Source organism: Endocarpon pusillum (genome assembly GCF_000464535.1).
Source record: "Endocarpon pusillum Z07020 unplaced genomic scaffold scaffold2623, whole genome shotgun sequence".
Lineage (NCBI taxonomy): Eukaryota > Fungi > Ascomycota > Eurotiomycetes > Verrucariales > Verrucariaceae > Endocarpon > Endocarpon pusillum.
Window position 1 is genome coordinate 14,959 of NW_006916217.1, and position 18,076 is coordinate 33,034.

The 18,076-nt window shown below is 50.6% G+C and overlaps 7 protein-coding genes across 7 annotated transcripts; 3 read left to right on the forward strand and 4 right to left on the reverse strand.

Annotated features, from left to right (window-relative positions):
• Positions 1 to 2,009: 2,009 nt before the first annotated feature.
• On the reverse strand, positions 2,010 to 3,087 carry EPUS_07684 (uncharacterized protein; the record flags this gene model as incomplete). The annotated part of the gene is made up of 3 exons (XM_007803660.1): positions 2,010 to 2,240; positions 2,292 to 2,598; positions 2,660 to 3,087. 3 exons carry the CDS (start codon positions 3,085 to 3,087, stop codon positions 2,010 to 2,012), a joined length of 966 nt encoding a protein of 321 aa, XP_007801851.1.
• Positions 3,088 to 3,580: 493 nt separating this feature from the next.
• Positions 3,581 to 4,912, forward strand: EPUS_07685 (uncharacterized protein; the record flags this gene model as incomplete). Its single annotated transcript, XM_007803661.1, has 3 exons — positions 3,581 to 3,931; positions 4,030 to 4,418; positions 4,477 to 4,912. The coding sequence occupies 3 exons, from the start codon at positions 3,581 to 3,583 to the stop codon at positions 4,910 to 4,912; spliced, it is 1,176 nt and encodes a 391-aa protein (XP_007801852.1).
• Positions 4,913 to 7,916: 3,004 nt separating this feature from the next.
• Positions 7,917 to 9,782, reverse strand: EPUS_07686 (Autophagy-related protein; the record flags this gene model as incomplete). Its single annotated transcript, XM_007803662.1, has 2 exons — positions 7,917 to 9,592; positions 9,644 to 9,782. The coding sequence occupies 2 exons, from the start codon at positions 9,780 to 9,782 to the stop codon at positions 7,917 to 7,919; spliced, it is 1,815 nt and encodes a 604-aa protein (XP_007801853.1).
• Positions 9,783 to 11,034: 1,252 nt separating this feature from the next.
• EPUS_07687 (uncharacterized protein) lies at positions 11,035 to 14,502 on the forward strand (the record flags this gene model as incomplete). Its single annotated transcript, XM_007803663.1, has 1 exon — positions 11,035 to 14,502. The coding sequence occupies one exon, from the start codon at positions 11,035 to 11,037 to the stop codon at positions 14,500 to 14,502; it is 3,468 nt and encodes a 1,155-aa protein (XP_007801854.1).
• A 722-nt stretch (positions 14,503 to 15,224) lies between these two features.
• Positions 15,225 to 15,892, forward strand: EPUS_07688 (uncharacterized protein; the record flags this gene model as incomplete). The annotated part of the gene is made up of 2 exons (XM_007803664.1): positions 15,225 to 15,401; positions 15,476 to 15,892. The coding sequence occupies 2 exons, from the start codon at positions 15,225 to 15,227 to the stop codon at positions 15,890 to 15,892; spliced, it is 594 nt and encodes a 197-aa protein (XP_007801855.1).
• Positions 15,893 to 16,010: 118 nt separating this feature from the next.
• Positions 16,011 to 16,478, reverse strand: EPUS_07689 (uncharacterized protein; the record flags this gene model as incomplete). Its single annotated transcript, XM_007803665.1, has 1 exon — positions 16,011 to 16,478. The coding sequence occupies one exon, from the start codon at positions 16,476 to 16,478 to the stop codon at positions 16,011 to 16,013; it is 468 nt and encodes a 155-aa protein (XP_007801856.1).
• A 435-nt stretch (positions 16,479 to 16,913) lies between these two features.
• On the reverse strand, positions 16,914 to 17,749 carry EPUS_07690 (uncharacterized protein; the record flags this gene model as incomplete). Its single annotated transcript, XM_007803666.1, has 3 exons — positions 16,914 to 17,528; positions 17,585 to 17,674; positions 17,723 to 17,749. 3 exons carry the CDS (start codon positions 17,747 to 17,749, stop codon positions 16,914 to 16,916), a joined length of 732 nt encoding a protein of 243 aa, XP_007801857.1.
• Positions 17,750 to 18,076: the final 327 nt, after the last annotated feature.

Genomic DNA, 18,076 nt, shown 5'->3' on the forward strand with positions numbered 1-18,076 from the left:
AGGAATCTGAGAAGTCTCATAAATTTTGGCGCCAAGCTTCGGTCCGGTCGGTAGGCGCCGTTATCGGGCGCCCACGCTTCGTTTCGGACGTTTAGAGCGTAGGCATCCACAACGAAAGTCGTCCCGGCCGGGATGATGTATCCATCAACGACTCTTGCTGTGGGTGCGGGTTGAGGGACACTGAATGCGGCCAACGGCCTCAAGCGGCTTGACTCTAGCACGCAAGCCGCTAGATATGAAGAGCGATTGAGAATGTAGTCATTCAACTCGCCTTTCGTTTCGGCCTCCGCGACCTCGCTCCGCAGACGAGATTGGACCTCTGGATGTGCAGCGAGGAAGACCAGATTCCAAGAGAGCCCGCCAGTCGTCGCATCCAGATTTGCCCAGAGCGACTCGTCCAGTGTCTGCATCAACTGCTCTTCGCTGATCTCTCCAACAGCGACAGCTGACTGCATACTTACAATTGGAGCGCATGGGTCGTTCGTCTGGGCATGCGCCAGCGCGCTGTCGTTGAACGCCTTCCATGCCTGCTTGAACTTCTGCAGGTCGGCATTCGCAGCAGTAGGCAGAAAGCGTGCCCAGGAAAACCGAGAAAGGCCTCCTTTGATAACGTATTTGAAAATATGCTCACGCAACGGAGCGAGCTCGGCCAACTGGTTGGTCAAGTACGTTGGCAGACGTCCGTAAAAGATCTCCGCGACGACCCAGAACGGTAGCATCTTCATGTCATCTGCCGGGTGTATCAGGCCTTGCTCCAGATTGCCACGAATTTACAATCATGTTTGACATACATGACGTTCCCAATCAGCGACTTTCAAAGAGATAGCTTGATGTCCAAATGGCGCTTCTGCCACCGCCCTTACCGCACGCCAGTCACGCCCGCTGATCAGACCAAGGCACTGTCCCAAAAGCTGGCTCATGTAGAATCCGGAGTTATTCGCTGGTGCCTTGGAATGCTTGTCCGAATCTTTCATTACAGCTTGCACCTGATATGGTTGGGTTAGGACGCTGGTGACGCTTCAGAAACAATGACATCGAAATGAGTATGCTTGAAACCCAGATTTCTGAGTTCATTCCCGACCAAATACGATAGACAACTCCATTCTGCTTCTCCCAAGCTGCTGAGTTCTCAATCCCATCCAGGAACTTAGCGATATTTCCCTGGCCATTAGGCCAAATGAAGGGGCATGATGGGATCTTTCCTCGCCCATCCTTGTGGAGAATTGGATGTTTCCATTCAAGGTATGTCTGGTCCCTATTGTCAGCAAGGCCCATCAGTAAATTCCGAAGCTTCGGCATACGTTTATGACGCTCGATACTTGGTCTTCGATCGACGCTGGCAGGAGCCCTGGCCAGAAGAGTTCTACCAGACCAATAGCGACTGATAGAACGCACAGAATCACGACAGTGCATCATAGCAGGCGCGTAACTGATCCTTGGAACATTGTCGCTGCTCTAAGCAGACAAAAAATCACCTCAATTAGGGACGGTCACAATTCCACACCAGATCTCGCACTATGGCGGAAATATGAGGTCAGTCAATTTGGGTCTAGGGCACCGATGTTACCGAAGAACAATCTCGGCCACCGTGGGCGAAGTGGAGGCTGAATGAGCACTTACATGCTCTCTGGTCATACTACGGGGCTTGGAATTGTCTCTCAGCCTTGCATCACAGGTTGTCTGCCATTACACAACCTCTTAGCAAATCAATTAATAGGTAGAAGGATGGACACAGGGAAGGCTTCTATTGAAGTAGGTTAGATTGATTGCGCTGAGCTACTGGGAATAAGCGTCAACTAAATAGATATTGGGCGCACTTAGATAGCCGTCTGCCCTTGCCTAAATGCCGAACCAGTTACTTATTTCTGATATAATAGAGTGATGATAGCTACATAGAGCTCTGGCCCTTAATTTGCATTCTGCCATACCGCTCTATGATGTCACCTCTGGGCGATGAGTGATCTTTTTCTACAGAGACTACGGGTCTGGCGTTCAAGAGTATTTGGACATCAGTAGATCTCCGCAATCAACTGTGTACTAACACCTGTCCCACCCAATGCTCCCGTTGCCATGGCTTGCACCACGGCTTTTGTTGGACATGCACAATCGCCAACCGCAAAGACACCAGGTACACTTGTAGCATATAATGGTTCAGCAACCTTGATGTTCCCCTGGTCAGTCAGATCTAGATCCAGCTGGTATGCAAATGGTCCATTGATCTCCGTCCTGGATTCGTGTGCCTATGGCCTTATGTCAGCTGTCTGCTGCACTTCTGAGTTGACAAGTCCAACCAGAAAGGCCTCAGTCTTCGTTGTCAAATCATCAAAGCGTATGATGATTGCGTGTCCAACAGTGCTCTTTTCTAAATGTGTGATCGATCGTGCGTCAACTTTGATCTGAGAATTGCCCATGTCTTCTCGAAGCTGTTCGCTTAGGCTTTCATTACTGTCCGTGTAGAATGTTACGCTGTCCGCGAGCCGTCTCGCCATACCTGCGATCTCTGCGGAGCGAGATGGCGTGGCCATACCGCCGCTGACAAGAACACCAGCAGATTGGGCCCTGCCCTTTTGGCTGCCATACCAGAAGAGGTCAGGACATCTGGTTGGCAGCAGAGTTTAGCAAGACACGAGCACGAGCTCCTTGGAGAATCTAAACTCACATGCCAACCGCCCAACACTCCTGGTAGCTAGGAATGTCCGGAAACACGTCTTTCACACCCGTCGCAAGCAGAAGCTTCCTTCCGTACCACCTTGCTCCTGTCTCTGCCGTTGCCTCAAAATGTCCATTCTTGGCTTGTTTGACATGCGTAATCGTGGTATCTTCGATGCGGACTGTTGAGTATTGATCCAGCACACCGCGACGTGCGGTATCGCGAAACTCCTCTGGGGCACGATTGTCCCACGTTGCAACATTGCCCATATGAGTTATGGTATCATCTCTGTAGGAGCCAGAGTCGAATACAATAATGTGGTAAAGCTGACGTGCGAGTGTGGTTGCAGCGGATAGCCCTGCAGGACCACCGCCGATTATAAGACAGTCAAACAGAGGTTTGGCAGTGTTATCGCCATTTGCGATGCGGCCATGCATGATGATGATGATGCTGTATGTTGATGATTTCTGAGTCACGGACAAGGAACATGTGCCAAGACAGATCTCAACTTGCCCCTATCTTTTTGAAGCTCGTCGACTCGGAGTGAAGCACCCGAGCCTGTTCGTGGTCGAGACCGACATCCGTACGTAAGTGGGAACGAATCCTCTTTCTCTCGAGCGCAAGTTTAAAATTTCGGGTTTCGCGCCCAGAAAGTCCACTGTCTGATAGCAGATTGTTGATCGTAACCTTGGTCCACAGTGGAGGATCATCCTGGACGGGGTCCTGGAAGGCTACGCGCACCGTATGTTCGGCCCGCACGCAAACTTGCGTATCGCCAGCTTCCCAATTGGCCAGCTCCATACGACAAATTCCCGACGCAGGCTTTCATGGCCGTTTGGATTACACCTGCAGAAAAGACGCAATCTCCTTCGACAACCCCTACTTCTTTCCACAACACATTCGCTTGCAGCAAACTACAGCCTTCTCAAAATGGAAAACACTTCCTACTCTGGCCCCTTGAGCTCGCCGCCACCAAAGGCATTCAAAGTGCCCGAGTCACTCGTTACCTGGGATGCTCGCGCACCTCTCCTCATGGGTGCGCAAACGGTCGTGGCGGCTACCTTGATCTGTTCGACACCAAAATCTTCCCTTCTCCGACCTGCCTGCCTCCCAATCCTCATCGGTCTCATGTATCTTGCTTGGCAAGTCGCCCCAGCATTTACAGGCCAAGGTGTTCTCTATTCGTTTTGGTGGGTAGGGCCGTATGCCAACATCTTTCATTGCATGAACAACCTTTACCTGCACCCTCTGGATGATAACGACATCCGCCATGAAATGAAGGTACGGGAGAGCTCCTCTGCCAATCCCGGATTCTTGAACGAGTCTTCTTCACCACTTCGATACTTTGGAGTTTCCGAGGAATTGGAACGAAGTACCAGATCAGCAACGTCCCTCCGTTCCCAGGGGGCGTCGTACCGCCTAGAGCGAGATTTCTGCTGCATCAATGCATTCTCATCGCGCTTCAATACCTCATTATGGATCTGTTGGCAAGCTCGCCACCACCGCCTGATGTGGTGGACGGTTGGGCACGGGGCAAGGAGTGGCTATGGATTAGCGCTCTAAACCCGCACCCAGTGACATTCGATGACCTGAAAAATCGATTCATTGAATGTACCATGAATTGGTACATCGTCGGACGTGTCATGAATGACATATGGTACCGCATTTTTGCCGTGATTTTCGTTGGCCTGGGTCTCTCAGAGCCTAAGCAGTGGCCACCACTTTATGGAGACTACAAGGACACTTACACACTGCGTGGGTATTTCGGGTGGGTATCTTGTATACATGCATTGTCAGCATTCACCGTCGCTAACCGGTCCATGCAGCAAGTTCTGGCATCAAACGCTCCGCTGGCCCTTCCAAGGTGTATCCTCATACGTGACTCGGCAAATTTTGGGGCTACGTCGAGGTGCTGTGGAACGCTATGCCAACATCTTCATCGTCTTCTTTCTTTCCGGGACTCTTCACTCCATTCTCGATGTTGCATTCGGCGGGCATTGGCGGCCGGTCGGCGGCCTTCTCTGCTTCCCAGTGCTCCCACTCGGCATCATGTTCGAGGACGCAGTTCAGTGGCTGTGGTATGGTCTGATTGTGGAGAACGCCGAAGCGAAGCGAGCGAGCTGGTTCGGAAGGATCATTGGCCATGTGTGGGTCGTTTTGTTTTTGGCGATCGTTACACCCATCTTCAATTATCCACTGCAGCGAATCGACGGCAACCCGACCTACTTGGTGCCGTGGAGTATAATACACACGCTTGTTTGAGAATATGTTTAGTCCGAGTAGATTACTGCTTACCTGGTGGAGTATTTGGTGAAAAGTCCAAGCAGTTGGTTGCATTCGGCTAGTTACTTGATGCTGTCTCATTGAGGTATTTCCATGGTATGCATTATCGAAAATGCACAAGTACTGGGAGGCGATCATAACGTTCCACATGCATCATTAGGGTCGCCAAATGGGCCATCAAGCGATAGACAGGTATTCAAGGAGCTCAACGAATGCTTGCGCTCTTAGCGACCACCACTCAAGCCATCAAGCAGGTCCGAAACGAGTTTAAGACAACCCATGCGCGTGATTCTGTGGGACCAAGTCTATTCAGAATTATGGCGGTCGTCTAGACGAAGCTTTGCAGGTATCAGCTGCAGCCAACGAGGATCAACTAGAACGGTACATCAGACGATACGAAAGGCGATTTGGAGTCAGCGCAAGGTTGACCAGAACACTTTCCAAGGAACCCCTCTTCCGAAACCATCTGGCTGAGCTGGTCCGCAATGTCAGGATCCTCGAGGCGAGTTCTCTCCTTGGATTTATGCACGAGGGGGAATGTGACGCGAAGGAAACGCAGAATAGAGCGACTGAAGTGGGGACACATTATTTCTGAACCCTCTTGCAAAGAAGTCGGCAAACAAATATCAGGCGCTTCTAGTGTTGATCGGCTCTCTCCACAGCCTGGATTTTGACCATTCGGTGGATCACTACTACGGCATAGAATCTGCCCGGTGAGAGGAGACACTGGCGGCCCGCGCTCACCTTGGTGCCTTCCCTTACTATGTTCAGCTGTCCAGGGATTCGCCTATATCCGATGCTTTGAATTGCGAACGTCTTGCCAAATTCGCATGAAATTTGGTGTTCAGATTTGGCACAAGGCATCTTGTCGTGGGGGAGCTTGATGCCTGGGGAATCATTCATGAGGCCCAACAGCAGGAATGCTACCTTTGGATCAAGGAAAACAGAGGGCTGGACCCGTGGTTCTCTCGCCTTTGGGAAATTGCTGATCTTCGCAAGCCCAGAAGACATCTAAAGTCCCTCCACGCCAACTTCTCAAAGAGGGAGCGGATAAAGCTCGGGTATGAACTTGCTGAGAGCGCACTTATTTTTCTGCTAACCAAATGGTGCCCCAGCCCTGTAGCTGCGCAGTAAATTGCGTGTGCGTCGATGTGCGAACTGAAGAGTACGAATTATATTTCAGGTTTAACAATATCTGCCACCTCAAGCCAGCATCTGGAGAGACCCGGCCCACGAAACATTGGTGCGAAGAAGAGCTTTTCAACATGCACATTCTGCGGTTGGAAGTCTTGTTAGTGAAAACTGCTCGTGGATATCCGTCACTGAGGTTGCGTACAACCACAAGACCAAAAAAAAATAGAGCTGGATCTTTCATTCGACTCTCTCTCGAGCGGTCGATCCTAGTCATAGCCTGGCTGCGGGCGCGACACCTATACAAAGTCCGCTCCCTCTAAACCAGGTGGCTAGTATTGTGCACAACGTGCATAGGAGTAGGTATGTATTGAATTAAAGCAACTTACTCGTTCGATGACTCTATCGAGTGCTAGCTCTAATTATATACTTGAGAAAGACTTACCTATATCCTTGTCCAGCTGGATATAATGCTAGTGTCAGGTCAGGTGTTTTGAGCCAGCTGAAAATATACAGCCAGTTATACGAACCAACAAATAGCAACTGGAACGCGGTCTATTCACAACGAAAGGGGACTCCCTAGGGAGGCGTACACCAGTGGCTGGCACGGAGGTACCAACGATTTCCTGGAGAAACGGATTCCCGAAGGAGTGTATGCTGCTGACCGGGGGCCACTGGGTCCCTGAGAGATGAATTCCCTGGGAGATGCACGCCACTGAGCAGCAGAAAAGTACCAACAGTTCCCCAGAAAAATCGATTCCCTAGAGAGTGTACGCTACTGAGCGGTACAAAGGTACTAACATTTCCCCAAGGAAACCGATTCCCTAAACATTGTACGCTACTGAGCAGCACAAGAACATAAATATGGAAGGATGTCATATGATAAAACGCCAACTAGGCTTGAGAGCATGCCTTGACTTCTATCAAACGAGCGTCGAAGACGTACACATCTATATAAAAGAGAGTGACAGGGGCGTTTTTCCTAGAGGCCGTAACTGGAAGTAGGGGAGAAAAAAACTTATGTCCGACTACAGAGGTAAGAATGCGCTGGACAGAGAAATCGACGATCTCTTAGTACCACTATACTCACACCCGACTCTTGACCTCTCTAACTCCCATTTCCACTCTGGGACGTGAGCACACGTGGACAATGCTAAAGTCTTGCCTTTGCAGGATGCCGGGGCACGTTGTAACGATGGAATCTACAAGATAGGAACAACGTGCGAGAAAAGTGTTGCGGATGCAGACAAAGGGGATGATGACTTCGATTTCACGCCCCTTAAGAGGATTTAGGACTAAAAAGTATATCTTATAGATGATGACAGACCGAATTAGGCGATAAGAAGAGCAGAGAAATGAGAGAGCGAGAACGCAGATTTTTCTAGAACCGTGAGTGGGCTGTCTTTACTCGTGAGTATGAGCGCTAGAGAATGTAGATGTGGAGGTAGTACTTTGACCGTACAATCAGGCAGCAAGGGAGGGAGGAAAGGAGGGAAGGGGGGGGGGGGGGGTTGGAAGTCGAAGAAGATCCGACGCGGGAAAATCCCCCTCCCTCTCGATTGAATAGGGTGGCGCTCAACGGCCATGTTGGAGACTGTTGACGAGAGGCCGGCGTGAGGCAGGTGAGTGGTGGGCTGGTGATAAAAGCGGCGGCGGGGGTGAGGGTAGAGGTGAGATTTTACCTCTCTTCCAGTGTCAAGCCATATGAAGACCTAGCGTAGTACTGTATTAGTACAACAAACTTGTGAATTGATTCTATAATTGAGTACGCAAATACGGATAATGCTGCTTGTATGTTATATTCCACACCTATTTCGAGCTTTCCGGAACCACCACGAGCACCATCCTGACCTCAATTTCCGTTCCCTTCGCTTTCAAGAACGATAGTCGGAACAGCTTCGTATCCCACATCTCTGCGAGTGTCGTGACCGAAGCCTTTGGCTTCCAGAACAACTGCCATCTCCCTTGCATCTTTCTTTCCTCTTTCAACATCGACCAACATCATGAGTGGCAACGGCATAGCGATCAAAACTGCTAGGAAAACAAAGGCGGGCCTAATCTCCCCATAGTGATCAGTGATAGCGCCAACGATGGCCGGACCAAAGATACTTGAGCCTTTGTCAGTGATAGCGTACAGAGCGTAGAAGGCAGCCTCCGAGCCGGGAGGTATAAGCTCGCCGTAAAAGCTGCGACAATAAGAAGAGAGCCCTCCGAGGACGAAGCCATAAATCGCGCCGAGCGGATACATCTCCCACGGGTTCTGCAAGCCAAACATGCCGAAGTCGCGTACAGACGGGATGAAGCCTAAAAGACCGTAAAGCGGTATGATCTCAAAAAGGCAAATGCACGCAATGATAGTCTGAGAAGCACGCAGGTTGAGCAGGCGAGAGAAGAAGCTCCAACTAAAAGCACCAAATACGCCTGCAATGGTGGAAATCACATTGATGAGTGCCAGAGCCCAAGGCTTCATGCCCAGCGAAGTTTTGGCAAAGAGAATTGCGGTGCCACTGACTGTTGCGATGCCGTCGCTCAGCAAGAACCAGGCAGCAAGGAAGATAACGACGTCTCTCAGATGACGAGCACGTAGGATTGTTAGATAGAGAGATTTCCAGGCATACGTCAAGTAGCTGAGCCAGGTTTGATGCGCTAACGGAAGAGGTGGACCAGGGCGAGGACGAAGCCACAATGCTGCAGGAATAGTGAAAAGAAGCCACCAACTGCCGATAACAAAGAGCACCAAGCGAAGTGAGAACGTGTTCGAGCCGGTGGAAACAACAAGCAATATTGCGATCGACTGCACAAAGAGACCGGCAACGTAGCCAATCCCAATACCGTTTGAAGAAATCTTTGTGGACAGTTTCAATTCTGGAGAGATAGCGGCTGGAGAAGTCCTGGATGGTTTTGTGAGGTCTGGGCCGTCGTCGTGGAGCAGCGCACTCGAAGGATCCAACAACTGATCATCGTCCTCCTCGACATCTCTATGGAGATGTAGTTGCTCAGATCCTGAATCATGGGGTGTTCCGTATCCTTGACGGAGTTGCACAGAAGGATGATGGCGCACGAGTAGCGGGAGAAAGGAGTTGAGAAGTACAAAAGAAGCACCAAAACAAGTGTTGGCAATGATTGCAAGGAGGGCGCCTAGGAGATAGACCTTCGGCACCACTGGCAAGAAAAGCATGGTAGAAACGGCGCCGGTTATCGCAAAGGCAAGGAGAAGTGTCTTTCGAGATCGACCGTGGTCAGCAGCTCCGGACATGGAGATAATAATCAGAGTTTGTACCAAGACACTGATAGAGAATGTATACATGGCAAAGCTTGCCGTATTGATCTCCACGCCCAAGATGTGTACCACGCATGCTGGTGGTTCTTCTTGACTGTGAAACAAGGAGCTGCCACGGATGGTAGCAGCGCTTCTATCTTTGACAAGAGAAGTGGTGTTCCAACCTGAAGAGCATGGTAGCGATTGGTCGTGAAGCTGAACTCCTCGATCGCGCGCAAGTTGTTCTAAAGTAATTGGCAGGAAGGAAGCTGAGGAAGATCAACAAGATGTACAGGTCTGCGAAAGCTCAAGCTCCTTACCCATGGCGCAAATGGCGAAGACCTCCGCTGCCCATCCATAGCTATACCATCCTGCTAACTCTTTGCGACTTGTCGGACGTGGATCTTCGTCTTCGTATCGAGGGTCATGGCTTCCAGGCGCCCGCGCCTCTCTCTCCATGTTGAGGCGCGAATACTCTAGCGACGAGTCCTCATCGTCTGCCTCGATTGAGGGAGTTGGGGATACAAGGGAAGCTTTCGAGATGCCAGATTGAGATCTTTGCACCGGTGGCCGTGATGGACCCTGTTGGTTCCGAGGGACCTGAGACGATGGTTTGTTAGCTGCGGATCATTCTGGAGTACATAAGAAAGACCCTGATGATCGAGACGAACCATCCTGCAGCTGCCCAAACACGTGGCCACGCCGATTGGCTGCGCAGACAAGGCTCGCGCTCAGGAATTCAGCAGAGATTTGAGCCAACTGTCCAACTCTTGCGTCCTGCCTTCACCAACAAGACTACGGCAAAGAGCCATCTTAAGTGTAACAATATGTGCTTGCAAGGTGGAGCCAGCCGCCCATCTAAGGAATACCATGTGCGACGATCTGCCCGCATGACAGCTTCTTATTCGAGGGCGGGCGAGTCTGTTAGGGACGAAATTAGCTCCCTCCACCATCCCCCCTTCCGATGCTCAATCAGGTTCAGTGTGCGTGCTACGTCGATGCTAGGCAATGTCGGTTGCTCAGAGCTGTTCTACATCTGACATACTACGTAGAGATAGCAAAAGATAAAAATTCCCATACCTATCCGTATCTGGCCATCATAATTACAGTGATCGGGCGTAGTAAAGTAAGAAGGCCAATGCATTCTGAAATGTCTTAACTCGTAGGCTGAACGCCACCAGTTGGCAACGGTTAACAGAAGAAGAGAAATGATAATTGCGACCATGTACGAAGCTTACACTCGACAAATGAAGACTACATACATCTACGGAGTACTCCGTACTCCATACTTGATTCCAGCATCCAATTTACCACAACTTTGTATTGTATATAGTTATACGTATTTATAACGCCAAGGCTCTCTCTTTCAGAATTAGCTGCGCCTCACTGAGGTAGTTAGTGCGGCCTTTAGCCGATCGCAGTAAGCTTGGGCTGTAACCAAGCAGAGGGAAGGCGCTCCCCCGTGCAGTTTGACAGTTGCCCGTCAAGCAAATCCAAATCTGCGGTCGCATTCCTCAACGCGCATTTCATGTATCATTACCGCCTCACTCCACCTCCACTCACTAATTGTGGCTACGTCGTCGCCTGAACCTCCACTCGATCACCGCCGCTCCCATCAGTGTTTGTCATAGCGCGCTGTGACGATAGACAATGCGGCGACTGGTTCCAAGTCCTCGGACATGCGCGGTCTGTTGATCGAGCAACATCAGTTATGGCATCACCTAAATTAAATGGCACACAGCAGCCTGTTTCTAATGGTATAATTGCTAAGCAGGCGGTCAACCAGAATGGAGGACACATTGGTGGAGCATTGAATGGCGCGACGCAGGGTGGAGGAGATGAAGAACGGGCAACCCACCACAACGTGGTTAATGGTGTTGCGCAGGACAAGATGGAGGAGGGTACTTCCGACCATCCAGTGAACAGATTGGATGGACTTCCTGCAGAGATCAGGCACCTCACCCAGCACTTTCGCCCTTTTCATAAAGTGGTACATCGCTCAGTCCAGCAGACGTTTAACGGCTATTCCGACCTACTGGACCAGCTATCCGAACTCACTGTCGCGCCCAGCCTGACAGCATCAAATGCCTCTTACGTAAAACCTCAGGTCAACGGGGCTGCCTCCGGCGACCAGTCTCCAGAAAACCTGGAAAAGAAAGATCGCATACTCAAATTCCAGCAAGATCAGCGAGCACTGTATATCAAGTTTCTGGTGCTCCATGATTGGTTTCAGAAGTCGCGAGGTATCGACCAGGTCATCGAGATCAGTATGTGGATGCACGACCAGAGAACTCATTTTGCTCAGGCTGCTGATTTCATTGGGAATATGAAACGTGAGCTTGCGATGTGGCAGGTACCTAACCCAGATCTCCAGACAGCCGTTGAGATACTATCCAATGGAAGGGCTTCGGCATTATCCGATCTTGGTTACGTGCCGAAGAAGCCACTGTCTTCAAAGGAAATGCTACGGACACTAGAGGACATCAACATACTTCTCTGCACCCGGCTGAGCTTGCAAGACCGAGTCCCAGAACCTCTGTCGAAATACTCAATACACGATGGACGTGTTACTTTCATCGTCCCTCATGAATTTGAGCTTGATCTTTCCGTCGCTGATGAGGACCCTACATCTCAGTTTTATTTCATCGACTTCAGATACCTGTTTTCACAGCGCTCTACGTTTCTCAGTGGCAGGCTGCACGACGATTTTGCTAGCAAGGTCAACGACGTACTGCGAGGAGACGGTTTACTAGGCTGCTACAACCTTCTCCACGACCTTGCGCTTTCGCACAAGCTCAACAGCCTTCGCAGACAAGCTCTAGATATGGTTCGGAAGCAGTGGTGTGAGAGTCTTAGAGTTAATCTAATCAACCGCACGTTGGTCGTGCAGTACTGGCTGAATCGGCCAAGGCCTAAAAGCTGGATAGAATTAGGCGTAAAGAGCGGGCGTCGAAAAAACCGGAGAGATCGATTAAGGCCAGCAGAGCCCTTTCTGGACCTACGATGGATGCCTGAGAAAGAAGAGAACCACGAAATCCTGGTTGACTTCAATGCATCACCATTGTCCATCGAGAATATGCTGTGCGGTGCAATCTCTCGCCATTCGAGCATCATCCTGGAGAGGCTTTATGAGAAATTGTTAAATTTCAGGCTGTATGCTGGCGGAAAACATGCCCTGGAACTTTCTATTTCCGACGCGGAACCAAGTGACTGCTCATTGCATATCCAATTGACCAACAGCAAGCACGTCACTCTCTCGATCGAGCCCATTACCGGTTCCCTAATCTTACGGCCTGCTTCTTCGTTGTCAGGTAGAACCGAATTTGAGCTGAACCGGCTCCAAAATCCCGTGGATGATGGCGTTCAGCATATCAGTATGCTGCGCTGTCTAGTAGCCGAACAGGAATTTACTCAGCACGCGAATATTGCAGGCTGGAAGGTTGTGCAAACCTTCCGGCTATCACAACGTGAGCTGAGAGCACTTTTCCCTTCGGCTGTTTTGCGATACGTTTTGATTCGGCAACACTCGTGGCAACAGAATGCTATGGTTGCCGCTACTTTCAGCATGGAGAGTGACAATTGGTGGCTGCTATATCCTGGTGTGCAAGGTTCAAGCGGAGATCCAAAAGCCCTTGTGCCACAACGCATTCCTCGTGTGGAATGGCAAGAAGAGAGCAAAACGAATTCTACTGCATTGTTATCGCAGCTGAAGGAGTACGCGTCTGGAGCAATCACTTTCAAGATCGCTGAACAGGAGCTGAAACAGAAAAGCCTGCACTTCCAATCATTTGCGCTGCCGCAATTGCAGAAGCACGTTCCGTTGCCAGTTATGAAAGTGCGATATGCTCTTACCGATGAAGCACGTACTATGAGGTCTTTAATGTCCGACGCGGAATCTAAAAATGAAGTACATGATGACAAGAAGGATGATAACCCATCTTGGATACAGTCGACTGTATGCTTGGGCTTCTGCGGCTTTAACAAATCCACGAATAGTGCTCTACTCCTTGCCAAAGGCCGTACTAATGCATCCACAGATGTCCTTGAAAGCTTGAATTCACTGGTCGGCTCGAAATTCAAGATCAACACCAAAGCAGGTGAATTCGTCATGAGCTTTCAGGTACCGATAGGAATCTCCATTGTCCCAGAGCTTTTCACAGGTCTCCGTAATCTTGACAGCCTGTTGTCTTGCCTTACGATTGTCAAGAGCTTCGAGTCAGTGAGGATTCAGTCACTATCACTATCTCAAATTGTTATCGAGTATAATCCAGAGGCAGAGCTTACTACCTCTATCGACTTTCCCTCTTCTAACTCGTCAGTTGCTATCCGTCTATTGCCAGAAGGTTTTAATCCTCATACACGTATCTCTCATTTCATTGAGAATCTGCTCGCTGACCGCAAACGGCGTTTTACTGCCAATCTTGGAGGAGTTCTGACAATGCTATCCACCACGTATCCTTTGCTGACATTGTTTGATGAACTCGAAAAGCTTCGAAATGCGTCAGATTCTGCGATAGAAAGCGAGGCCTCTTCATCATCCACAGTCCGCCTTCATGCGATTGCTCGCTCTCCTACACATTATGCTCTACAGTATTTTGCATCATCCACATACTCCTCCACGATGATTGCTCGTGTCGAGATCTTCCGCCATCTCCGGCGAGACAGCCCTGTCTGGATCTTACGCCCTGCGATCGAGGAGACGTTCGCATATTCACGTTCCTCCTTCATCAACACTGCTCTCAAGCAGAAGCTCATGGACGACGTTTTCAATATCCGAGGCGCACATGGATGGCTAGGCCTTGACACCGGTGCTTTATCTCCGATCGATAGTCCAGGTCCGCTTGTGAGAAAAATCGATGAGGTGGTCAGGACATGGGCAAAAGAGCGGTTGAAAGACCTGCTCGGGGAGTCGCACGGACAGGAACAGCAGTCTTCCAAAGATGAAACGAGGGCGTCAGCGTCCGAGTCCGCGCCTATACCCAACCATTCCGCGGATTCTACATCACATCATCAACAAAATCAACAGCACCATCAACAGCACCAACAGCCGCAGCGGCCCGGAACTGGAGGATCAAACCCTACCATCAACGGCACCATCCAAGGCAGACCAGCAGCCAACACGCAGAAACCAGCATCACAACGTCAACATAGTGCCAAAGACATCATCAATCTCGATTAATTCGACTTCGACTCGTCGCGATTTTCATATCTTTTCATCCCGCCTTCAACGAGGGCAAAAAGTCTAGAGCTACGGTTACGGATGGCGTTGCGCTCTTCGGATAGAGCCAGGAAGACCATGATATGTACCCGGATGGCGTTGCGCTGTTTGACATGGCATGACAGGCAACGCGGCGCAAGTGCATTTGGAGTTCGATACCCAGGTGGTTTCTTTTGCTTCGGTTTTGGTTTAACAGCTCGGGCGGTGTCTCACATACCTAGGACGCTTGTTGTTTTTTTTCTTTTCCTGCTGCGCTTTAGTAAGATAGTGAGGTTGCTACGGCGATATCCAGGCAAGGAGGGGGGAAGTTCCCTAGGAGGTGCCAATGCACGCAGTGTGTCCTAAGGAAGATCAACAAATGTACAAAACTGATACAAAATATGTTTCTCTGCCTCTGTGCTGAACCATCCGCGCCTGCCCGCTTCTTCTGGTCGCCGCGTTACTCACCATACTTGGCACATGCCTCTTTTTATCATCATCATCCAGAAGCAACGCTTGAGGCCGACTTGTGTGCCGTTGCGGAATCATCATTATCATTATTATCACCATTGCGCTGACTGGTACTGTAACACAAGAGTGAACCTTCCAAAAGACGACACCGACACATCCGCAACAGATGAGCACATCAGCAAATTCTGGCGCTGTTATCTACCTGAGTTCTTTTCCCACGCCCATTGAACCGGATGGAAGTCCTGGCCCCCGTTCCTCGAGACTCCCCAAGACCCGCACGGCCCGGGAATGCGTCTTGGTTGAAAGATGCAAGTTTGATGACTGTTTCTGAAGAGATTCTGGAGCTCTGTAGATTCTGTAGCGGCGTGATAGAGCGAAGATGGAGGAGGGAGGGAGGGAGGGAGAGCGGTGTGGGTGATTGCTTGGAGACCTTCCCGGAAGTCGCGTGGTAGATGGAGCTAGTTAGATATGACACGTTTTACAGAAAATTTTCGATTCTGGCCCGTTCTGGCGAGAATTCTTGCAACGCAAGCCTGCAGCCAGACAACAAGAAGGGCTCCTGGGAATTCAGTACTTGAAAAGCCCAGAGGGCTTTTTCGCCTTCGTTCAAGCTACGAAGCAAAAGTGTGATGCCCTGGTTGCTAAAACCTTGGCGGCGACAAGCTTGGACGAATATAGGGCTATGGCACGAGATATGGACAGACTGAGCGATCTCCTGTGTCGAGTGATTGATGTGTCAGATTTCATGAGAGTCTTTCACCAAGATGCTGCCATCATCAAGGCTGCCACGCAAGCCTACGAGCATATGTTTGAATACATGAACGTGCTCAACACCACCGCAGGATTGAATGAACAACTCAAGAAAGCTCTTCGCATGCCCGAGGTCAGATCGGGCACCTAGATTCCCCTCACCCCGTTAGCAACTCCCTCACTCAACCACTTAACCACCCCCTCAATCAATGTGTTCGAACAAACCCGCCCCACCACACACCAAAGTTACAAGAAATAAAGATGTGTGATTAACTCACCCGCCACACATGCCTCACCAACCCGTCCTCGCACCCGAACTCCTCGCCACACTCGGCACACGCCAGGTGCCGCTCACTCTCGATCAGGTGGATCAGCTTGGCTTCGAGCGAGGCGAAATCGAGGTCGCATTTGCGGCAGTATTCGTGGAAGAGGGAGGTGGATTTGTGGCGCATGAGGAGGCGCGCGGTGGGGAAGGTGATGGCGTTGCAGGCGGGGGGGGGGCAGGTGAATGTTTGCTTTGGCTTTGGCTTTGGTTTGGGTGAGGAGGGGGATGGGGGTTGAAATGGTGGTGGTGGTGTGGGTGTAGAAGGGGTTGGTGGTGGTTCGTTGGCAGGTTTAGAAGGTTCGAGTGAAGTTGGATCTGGGGATGAAGGTGTGCTGGGTGAGAGGTCGATACCATGCGGTGTGAGATGAGGATGAGGACTGGCGGAGGAGGCGGGCGAGTCCTCTGAAGGCATGGTGCCAGTTGGTGGTGTTGTGGTTGACAGGGCTGGCATTGGTTGTGTTACCAAGTGTAAGGATTGAGTTTGAGTGTAGAAGTAAGTGATGGAATGGGAAAGATTGAGTGACTCAATACTGCTAAGAAGATAAACCATGATATAGAGCTTTAAGAGTAGTCGAAGGACGGGAGGTATAGTAGCTGAACAGGCCTTGGCTGTGGTTCAGATATCAATGAGAAGAGGAAAGAAAAGTATAGCGATATTGATCTCTCGGAGAAAAAACAGCACAGAAAAATGGCCCGATAAATATGACCATGTAGAAAGGAGGGTAAACCATTAACACGAAGGACAAGGAACTGGACAAACCACATAACAGGTTCTATCACAGATGAGTAGTATTTACAGCGGAGTTAGCACGACTACCTGGTGTTGGCGGATGGTCGACCTGGACTGTCATTTTCCGTCTCTAACCCACGACTCCATCTTCTCTCTACCAGCGGCAGCTTTTTCATCCGCCCAATCACCCACTAATCTTGCGTGAACTCTTGTCTGTCTCCAAGCTTCTTTGGTGAAGCCTCTGATCTCTGCATGCGTATTGCTGATTAGGGGAACTTTCTTCTCATACTCCCAGCTCAGGTCGGCAATATTGCGCATTGTGAACGGAATGAGTATCCAACCAGCAGTAATACCCACTGCCAGGGGAAATGTCGTGCGTAGGAAGAGGCCGCGATTTCGCGCAATGATGCTGCCAGTCATCGTCGCTACGAGGACATATATTGCTCCAGGCAGGAGTTGTTCGCCTGTCTCGGGAGCAGGTGCGAGTGAAGCAATCGTATTGGTGAAGGATGTTTCCTTGTTGAGGATGTAGGACATGAACTTGTTGATGCTGTCTTCGGCAGCAAAGGACTGGTCGTATAAGAATATTCGCGCCCTCCTGACCTGGCCTGTCAGGCGATCGGTTGGTGTCGGGGCTGTGGAGGAGGGTTCGGAGACTGGTGAAGTATCTGAGGGCTTCGGCTTTGGGAGGAGGGATGCATGGTCCGAGTAGATAGGTTTTCGATCCGGGATCTGCGAGCTGTAGTCAGCCGGGAGAACTCTCCTGAGGTACGAGAAGCTCGCCGTACTGCTTCTTTTGGTGGTGCTTCAGCATACGCGCTTCTCATCGGGTAGAGAACAGAAGCTCCCCCTGCGGCAGCTGCAAGAAGCGAGGTGCGCTGCACGGGTTAATTGCGTCCTTTCTATTCTGCGGAGGGGTGACTCACCAGCCTCAGCACCCGTCGAGAAGCCATAATAAAGAGAGAGGACGACGCTTACACGTCAATTGGGTGAAGGGTAGCTCGCTGGGTCGCTGGGTCGCTGGGTAGCTGGGTAGCTGGGGTATGTTTTTGAAGCTCCAACGCTTGGGGCGTGCAACGCCAATGCCGCCAATGAGGTTCAACTGGCGAGCTGCTTGGCGCCAAAATGACCGCATGCAGCATGCTGCAGGTCCGCAGCTGCCAAATTCCTGGCCACTCTGAATTCAACCAACATCTGCTCGCCTTGATGTACAGAATACTCAGGCGTGAGCCATGGACCTGCGCAAGATGCCTACGTCGTTTACAACAGTCTCGAAACCT